At 37.9% G+C, this 9,695-nt stretch overlaps 1 protein-coding gene across 1 annotated transcript; it reads right to left on the reverse strand.

The window, feature by feature from the left end:
* Positions 1-622: 622 nt before the first annotated feature.
* On the reverse strand, positions 623-9,695 carry LOC139721779 (b(0,+)-type amino acid transporter 1-like). Its single transcript, XM_071633102.1, has 7 exons — positions 9,479-9,695; positions 6,495-6,740; positions 5,422-5,547; positions 3,304-3,409; positions 2,397-2,441; positions 1,051-1,174; positions 623-703 (listed from the first exon to the last, which is right to left on the reverse strand). The coding sequence occupies exons 1-7, from the start codon at positions 9,693-9,695 to the stop codon at positions 623-625; spliced, it is 945 nt and encodes a 314-aa protein (XP_071489203.1).

Here is a 9,695-nt window from a genome sequence, read left to right on the forward strand (position 1 = left end):
GCGTTGGCTGCACCGAATGTAGATATGCACACACCAACAGGCACAATCCATGCAAAAATTCCCATGGTTCGTTGCGCGAAGGTCTAAAACGCAGGAAAGGAAAAAATAAAACAACAACCCACAAATGTTATTTCAACTCGCGTTTCAAAATGCATGAATTTACCTACGTTACTACGTAACAAAAAAAAAAAGATTATTATTATGAGATTTAGGGTTAAATCTATTCTTCTCGTGAAGTGCTGTGATCCACGCTTTCCTAGTGTATTGAAGTACAACGATTCACTTGGTGTCCTCAGTCTGAAATTATTATATTGTTATTTTGACATACACTATGATATTACGATTCTATACGTTGAAGATGTTTGCTAATGTGCTGCCTTATGTTGGCTAGAAAGGCCGAAGGAGCATAGCTGAATGATATAATTGGGTTGTCACTCTGTACAGAGACTCCCACGCCCACTGACTGTCCACGGTTTTGGTTGAAGGCGTTTCCAACAACCCCGCGCGGCGGAAATATGAAAGAACCGCCTATTTGCTCCTTAACGCAATAATTGCACGTTCACAAAAGACAGTTAATCGGTGCGTCCGGAGCGAAACCATGCAATTAATCCTCCAAAGCACCTCAGTGAACAGAATTGTCAAACCTATTGAAAGTTTGACTGTCAAATGCCTGTTTCTTTTCTTCTTCGTTGTCTTCTTCTTTCTATCGGCATATCAAGAGTGGTCAGGTCAGGGGAGAGGGAATACAAGCCGGGCAACAGTCGGGGTTTCTTGGCTATAAACGAAGATGTAACAACAGTTTTCCTCTGCATTACCACTTTTTCCTTTTCAGTGCGATCGCTAACTTGTACATTGTTTGGTTGTTGTTGTTGTTGATGATGATGTTGTTGCTTGTGGTTTCCTGTTTTTGTTTTTTCTTCGTGTTTGCTTTAAAAAACAGACGGCACATTAAAATATTATGATTTATGTTAAAGGAGAACAATATCTTGCAATGTCTTGCAAAAATAAAATTTTCGACAAAATGGACCTACTAATGACCAATGAACTTACAATGGCAACGGCTTTTGATACCATGAGTTCCGCTGGTGTGATGACAGTGAAGTAGGCGATATTGACGACGATATAAATCAGTGTCACGACTGGAATTCCTATCATGACGGCCAGAGGGAGGTTTCTGATAATTAAATAAATATACAAATAGATAGAAAAAAAAACACGATTGAATAAAGACATGTACTTTGCTAAAAGTACATGGTAAAATAAACGTAAATCGATAAATTCATAATATGAATAGTATTTATGATCGATAAAAATCTATAGTAGATATCAAAAGTTATTTACAGTAGATTTAAAGAAATATATATACGGAGACTGATAAAGAAAGAAAGACAAGAGGTAAAGTAGACAGTACAAAATAACTGTATAGATAATGATTAAATATGAAATGTAGTCCTGAAAGGGGAGAAAGGAATGAAGAATTACTCGTGTATATTTTATTGTACCTTTTCTCCTACCACCCCCCCCCCCCCCCATTTGTGTACATGAGTCAGGACTAAACTTTCGATCATTACTCTTACGCTCCCGCAGCTCTTTCCCTCTGCAGTCCATCCGAACCCTTGATTGTCAGTCTATTCTTTCTTACAACTCTGCCTGTTTTCTTATTCCGCCGTCTCTATATTACGTGATATTAGGCCTTGCACATTACAACTTCAAATTCCAGTTCACCGTTGCCCCTTAATGCTCAATATTTGTCTTCCTTACACTCTCTATATCTCGCTTCCCTCCTCCACCGATTCTCCTCATTTTAGGCTCTTATTTCCCCCAAGCAACAGTCCCTACAAGCAGTGACAAGGATTACATTTACGTGGTGTTACTATCGACTTTATCCACACTGTCTTTGCAATAAAAAGCTGTATACTTTGCAATTACATGGAACGTGTTCTGATTGATATTTGATGATGTCGCTTGAATAGTAACATGTAAATCGAAACAACTAAGACAATGAATATCAATGCAGTTTCAACCGATGTGTGATTGTACTTTTTTGTGATATTTAAATATTTTCCCCATCCATACGATCCTGGAAAAATATCAATAATATTATATCAATATATCCATATATTAATTGTAATACATATAGATATGTTACTTGTAAAGCGCATTTGTAAAGCGTATTTCCAAGTCTGAAATGCGCAATACTAATGTTAGAATTTGCTGTTATTATCATTATTATTATTATCATTATTATTATTATCATTATTATCATTGTTTGATAAAAGAACAATTGTGCTATATCAAGTTCAATAAGAAGATACCCATTTATTATGGTAATGTTGGCCGGTGAGATTTCCGACTAGTTTAAAGTGTACACATCCACAAGAAGTTAATACGTTTACCTTCGAGGATTCTTCAATTCTTCTGTCAGCGAATTGAGATATGTCCTGTGTGGGTTAATGTAAATGCAGCATTAGAAACTAAAATAATTGGTCGTGTGTGCAGAACTTTCTCAAGGTGACACAAAGACATACTTTCTGTAGGTAACTTCATTTGGGTTTGCCCTAACCATCGGGCAAAAAAAAGAGAAATTGAATAATGACGATGCCATTGAGAAAAGATTATTGCCGATGCCATTGAGAAAAGATTATTGCCGATGTAGGCCTGTGGGTAGAAAGAATGTTGCATTTGGTTTACTTTCCTCGTTATGTCTCTGTCTCTTATTCTCAAGGCAACAAAGAAAACCTACCGACTTTAGACAAATTGAGTATTTGTAATAATAGCACTTGACACTGTAACATTGTCATCGTATCAAGATATTCTTCCCACAGAACAAATCTTACAGTGCAGTGCAGTGTTGGTTGACGTGAGGATTCCGGTTTTAAGCTTTTGCTAGATGCTTAGAAACCATTTTATAGAATGTTAAAAAGCATTCTTATTCTAATAGGAATTCAACATTTGTTTTCTGATGAAAATCGGTTTTTGAAACGGCTGAGATATCTAGACAGAAAATAAACCAAAGCGGTCATAATAAAAGGTTTTTTCCCCACATTTTATTAGGATCGCTCTTGCTTGGATATTTCAGCCATTTCATGGCCAATTTTTATTAAATAAACTTTGATTTCAATTGTATGCTCTTTCATACTTTATAAGAGGTTTCTTATTATCTCAAGTAAAAAAAAAAAAAAAAAAAAAAAAAAATATATATATATATATAATAAAAAAAACAATGGAAACATGAAGCCTCAGCTCAACCGATACTGTACCTTCCAATTAAACAGTAGATTGAAACGAAATGATAGAACTTACCATCCCTCATAAGCCCAAAGTCCTTGGTAAAACGCCAGAGCATAAGAGGACACATCCGGGGCACTGCCCTTGAACGACTCCGAAGGAACGAGCAAGTTTGTCTCTCCTGCAAACACAGCAGCATGCAAGTGACACTGTACGTCAGTATTAACTATATTATGTAATCGCTACCTAATGCTGTTACAAAATATGCACTGTTAAAGGGGCATTCCAGACGATTTTCATAATTTCACATCATGTAGTTTGTTTGTTTGTTTCTTTGTTTTTATTTCTGCATTCAGTCAGATACAATTTGAATACAAACTTCCAAAAGTACAAAGACAAAGAATAACAAGTGCAGTGAAATAAATCGATAACAGTACATAAATAGATACACATAGGTGATTACATTGAGCAATGTAGATACATAGAAACATAAATTAAGATATACAGTATTTTTCAGTAAACAACAGAGATCATTGAATGCAGGAGACCACCATCGTAAGCGGTTACTACCGAGCTTGAAATGGATGGAGGCCTCACATCATGTAGTACATAATATCAACAGCTCCATTTGTATTGTGAAATGTATTTTGGTTCTTGAGCAGAGAAACCATATTTTGAAAAACCTTAAACAAATTACACTGAACAAGGATGATGACATAGTAGGCTCACATATTTCAGAAATGTAGCAGTGTAATTCCATTACAATACCGCCTGCTTGCGATTTCACCTGTGTATAATCTATGCATGCCTTCTTTTGTGCTGCTTCCATGAGGCCCAACTCATGCATTTTTATGGTTGACCTGCCATGTCATCATCCGTTTTCATTGCAATTTCTTATAAATTCCAAATATATTCTTGTTCTTCATCTCAATTATCATAAATTCTGAAACTCTGTCCTCAGTATAACTATAAAAGAATCTATTGTTCAAATATAAAAATCTGAAGGTCGCCTTTAATGACATTATTGCCAATAATATCATTTTCTCTGTACGCTCAAATTTGACTATACTTTGTACATTGTCAAGGCCTACTGTGTCTAAGTAACCGGATATTGAAAATTGATTTGTGAAGGCCTACATTGTGAAAAAAAGCTAAGAAACACTATTGCATCGGTGCAAACCTGGTAAACTGGACAAAGAACATTATCGTGATTATCATAATTCTTATCTACGATGTTGATCAAGACTGAAAGACATGTAAGTTCGTCACACTCTAAAAATGAAATGGTAAATTCACATTGTGACCCCTTCAACAACCTGTTGTTAAATGTTAAATTTAACACTCAAACAGCTGAAAGGGGACCTCCGGATGATTTTCAGACTTTAAAATTTGAACAACTATGAATTAGTTAAACTGAGTACAGAGTTTCAAAATTCATAGTGATTGGAATGAGGAATGAGTATGTTTTTTCACAATTTATATCAAATTGCAATGAACAAGGACGATGACAAGGCAGTCTCACCATAAGAATGCATGAGTTGGAGCTCAAGGAAGCAGAACAAAAGAAGAAGGCATACATAGATTCTTCACAGGTGAACTTTGAACAAGGACGATGACAAGGCAGTCTCACCATAAGAATGCATGAGTTGGAGCTCAAGGAAGCAGAACAAAAGAAGAAGGCATACATAGATTCTTCACAGGTGAACTTGTTGATCAAGCAGTATCGTAATGGAATCACACTGCTACATTTCTGAAATATGTGAGGCTCTGATGTCATCAACACTGTTCAGTGTAATTTATTTAAGATTTTTCTCTGCTCAAGAACCACAATAAATTCCACGAATCTATACATGAAGCTGTCGATTTATGTACTACATGATGTGAAATTATGAAAATCATCTGGAATGCCCCTTTAATGTAACACTCAAAATATTGATCTACATTTTGACCTACACTTTGAGGGTTGAATTTAATATTATTGTACCAAAATAGAAGTTGGCGGAACGACAAATCTTCTAATGTTGAAATACCAGTCAATCCTCATTCTTTATTGCATAGTACAATTTGAAGTGTGTTGACTACAGTGTGTAAGGTCTTAATTTAGAGGTGTAAAGTTTTATTTTGTGCTGTGTGTCCAGAATGCTTCATAGTATTGACTTAATGCAAACTCCTCTAGCACTATACATTACCCACCTCGTGCAATGTTAACAAATCCAATTGCAATGATGATAAAACATAGAAGTGTCTTGGCGATCGTGAAGACAATATTCAGCTGGTTGGCCGCTTTCACACTGTACGAATTGATGAATGTCAACAACACTGAAAAGGAAAAGTGGCAAATTTCAGATACTATTCAGACAAAGAGCACAAGTTTAGTTTTACGGATTTTCCATTTTCTATCTATTGAACTCGGTCGACTGCATGATTGCTGTCTTGAACAATCTATAATCAATGATAATTATTTGCGTTTGGGTTTTATCTGTCATCTATAATTATGGTTACAAGACCGAAAAAGGATACGTGCGCCATATGCACCATCATACAAAATAAAGCGTAAAATCTAATAGTAAAACGATACCGAAATGATATGATGTTGTGTTAGATCAAAACAGAATGCGTGCACATCATTAAGTATTATTAAGGCTGCGTTCACATAGAAGTATTCGGTATTCGCTATTCGCTATTCGCTATTCGCTATTCGGGCACCGAGTTCACTATCACCCGCACCGTCAACTCACCATCCCATGCAGTGAGGATTTCTTCCTCCTACATCCCAGCAAATCTTATTAACAATTTCTAAACTGTATCAGAATGTCAGTCTACATGCTTATTTTTGCTAAAGGGCAGATCCAGACCAAAATTGTCATTATTTCATAAACGAGAGACGGTATACGCTGCAAGAAAATCGAACAAGCTCAATTCCCACTTTGCTATAATATTCGCAGCTATTCGGTACTTTCGAATAGTGCCCTCTTATGTGAACCGGTGTGAGGAAATCCTATCGTTCGATTCAAGCTATTCGCGTGCCCTCGAAAACTAGCCCCGAATACCCGAATAGTATACTTCTATGTGAACGCAGCCTTATGATTGCATTCTACCTTTGGCCATTTTCCTTTATGTTCAACACTGTTCAAATGGAGAAATCTCTTTGCCCATTTGTTTCCTAAATCATAAAAGAATAGTAGAATGTGGCTGTCATCATTATGTCATAATCACTATGATGGTAACGTTGATTGGACGATAGTAGGGCCTACTGGTATACTCACGCAGAGCGAGGATGGCGAACAGTTTGGCCACGCCCTCTTTCTCCACACATTCACCCGGCACGGTGTACTCGGCTGTATAAGTGCCGAAGACGAGACAGAGAATAGCCACTGTGGCGGGACGGATGATGAATACGAAGGTCCAGGAGAACAGAAATGCGGGCAAATCGCCCAAACTCGCCAAAAGGTAGGCGTAGTCCCCGCCGGACTTCGGAATCATCGTACCGAGTTCAGCGTAGCAGAGACAGCCTGTCGAAGAAAAGACACAGAAACAATTCACGTCTTTGAAATGTACAAGTCTATCTCCTACCTGATTGTGACAAGTAGGCCATTCTATATCTAAAGAAAAAAAATAAACAGTTTTGTTTGAAGGGTAAGGATGCAGTAATGTGTATCCATAAACGCTATCGCACGTATAGAATCGAAAGAAAAGCCGAAAAATACCCCCCAAAATAATAACATTTCCGGAATCCTGTAACCCGAGTTCCTTGCATATCCAGTAGGCATGTATGTGCCGACTTGTTCATCGTCAAAGGGGAGAATTCAACTCGGATATCAATGTTCCTTGAACGAATGCAGAATTACCACTAGTACATATCAGTACAGTTTTAGGAGATTCGAACGCTCCGTTCACAGGTTGTACTTTTTAGAAATTCAGGATCCGTCATTGCTCAATAGGCGTTTTCACATCAGCCCGATAAAAATCCAAGCTCGAGATATTTTCCAATTTCCCAAGTCAGAAAATAGCGCGCTATTTCGAAACATCGGGCTGATGTGAAAACGCCTAATGAGGCTACGACGCTAACGATAGATATTTGAGTGGGCAACAGTATAAAGTATAAGATATTCGAGTTCCACAAGATTTTGTTGTTTTGTTTTCAATCATTGAAAGGTATAATACACCTTTCGCAGACTTGTAACTTGACATAGCTATGCCTATATGTGGGAGAAATTTTTTCTTCCTGGCTTCTGGAACAATTAGATTTGTAAGGCAAAATTCATGAAAGCAGACCGAGTCATCCTCGCCCGAGTCAAAGTTAATTAGACAGGACAAATCTTCAATTCAATTCAATTCATTCATTTTTCATTCTTCTTTTTCCAACAAAACATAACGCATGATATATTTGGAATTACATCATAAACATAAACATTCGACTTTGTAAAAGATAAATGATACAAATAAACAAAAGAATGCATACTGGCAAAAAAAGTCCAAAGTTATGCTTCAGTTGAGAAAAAAAAAGAACTGAGAGGTCCACTAAAAAGTAAGCTTGTATGTTGTGAACCACTCAAAAAATGAACAAACTTATGAATTACTTATTAACAAATACTTATCACAGATATAATTTACGACAGAACGGAACAAGACAGGAGAAATACAAAAGACATGACACGACTTGACAAAAAAGACGGAAAGAATGGAGAGAGCGAAAGGAAAAGAAAAAAAGAGAACTTAAGAGATCTTAACTCGGCTTACCCCCCCCCCCCCCCACCTTTAATAAGGCAGGAAAAAATGGTGTAATTTTTCTTCGATTTAGCTACTTTTTTATGTGAGGTTAATGCGAGGTTGACTATAAGTAATGTGGTATTCGCATAATATTTCCTTTAGCATCATTCTTGTGATGGCGGGAGTCTGAAAGCAAGAGACAATACGGCTTAAGGCTGGAGAGAACTTTATACGAAACTATCTTTCGATCTCTCTCTCTCTCTCTCTCTCTCTCTCTCTCTCTCTCTTTCTCTCTCCTTTTTCTGTTAGTGATTGGATCACTATCCTGTTTAATGATAGCCTTCTTATGAAGGACCTTATATAATAATTATCATCTTGGTGCAACCAGAGACTCAGGCCCGAATTCACGAAGGTGCTTCAAATTAAACCATAGTTTAAACCATGGACAGAAACCATAGTTTAAACCATGGACAAAAACCATGGAGCGCCAAGTGTTGCACGGAATATTTCGTTACAAAATTGATCATCTCTTCGACAAAATGACCGTTTCGTTAATGAAATTATCATTTCGTGGACAAAATTTTCATTTAGTTAAAAAATTCTGTCATTTCGTTACAAACTTTCGTTACAAAAATCATTTCATCGACGGAATGACTGATTTCATAACGAAATATTCCATGCGACACTTGGCGCTCCATGGTTTTTGCCGATGGTTTAAGCCATGGTTTCATTGTACCACCTTCGTGAATCTGGGCCTCATTGTGCACTCAAGGACTATCCAGACTGCAGAGATTGTCTAGTAACACCAAGAATGTGTCATGCCGATCGAGATATTCCCACAGTCGCAAGAGTTCTATGATGTAGTTCCACCATCTCACCCACCAATTGCCCACATTTGTGTTGTTTGGAACCGTCTTTTGTTTCTTTGTTACTGTACAATGTTTACCATTCATTGGTAATGTTACATAAACAAAAACATCAATGGAAAATCATTTACATTTAAGCCTCTTTTTGGGGGATGATTGTTCTTCTTGAATGAGTAATATTTGTAAGGCTCTTAATTTCCCATGAAATTCGTACATCTGTGTCTGTTTAGTAACACAATGGAGAAAATTAGAATGCTACCTTGGATTTTCTCGGTGTTTGTGTCTCATCGGTAATTCCTTGAATGCAGCTCTGATTTTGCGCATATTTGGTAAATTTATCGTGTTCCATCTTATCTTTCTGATATGGATTATGGGCCCTATAGGGTAGTAATGAATTGAAGTTCAGCGGGGCTTTAATGATAGCGAGGTTTCGATCTACAACGCCAGCGCTATAGACGACGCAGCCTCACGGGTTGAGCAACGGAATCAGCTTCCTCGCGCATGTGCATGACACCATTCTTAGCCCAATAGCGTTGTCATTAGCGTTCGCGTTGCCGGTGAAAAGCTAGTTAGTGACAAGACGAGAATGTCCGCACGCAGAGTATCCCGAGCTAGGTGGGATCAGGGAGGTGAGGGGGGAACATGTCAACAGATATCAACAGACCGGTTTTTACCTGTCACTACCAGAAGCCCACAGAGGAGCCAGACCACGAGACTCATGCCGACGCTCTCCGTCTCCCGGAGGACACCGACCGGCGACACAAAGATGCCCGAACCGATCATCCCGCCGATCACGAAGGCGATGCCGCCAACGAGCCCGACCTCGCGTTTGAGTTTGACATCGCCGTCGACGTTGCCGTTCTGGTCGGCTTTGTGAATTTTACCAGACAT

Source organism: Diadema antillarum, unplaced genomic scaffold, assembly GCF_040938485.1.
Source record: "Diadema antillarum isolate AM-2024a unplaced genomic scaffold, OU_Dant_1.0 scf00000150, whole genome shotgun sequence".
In the NCBI taxonomy this organism is placed as follows: Eukaryota; Metazoa; Echinodermata; class Echinoidea; order Diadematoida; family Diadematidae; genus Diadema; species Diadema antillarum.

Excerpts from the sequence above, each read along its gene's own strand:
- LOC139721779 (XM_071633102.1), bottom strand. The coding sequence starts at position 9,695 with ATGTCTGGTAAAATTCACAAAGCCGACCAGAACGGCAACGTCGACGGC. Across the intron at positions 3,410-5,421 it reads ATTTGTTAACATTGCACGAG|GAGAGACAAACTTGCTCGTT; the intron begins GTGGGTAATGTA and ends CTGTGTTTGCAG. Across the intron at positions 2,442-3,303 it reads CTTTGGGCTTATGAGGGATG|GACATATCTCAATTCGCTGA; the intron begins GTAAGTTCTATC and ends TAACCCACACAG.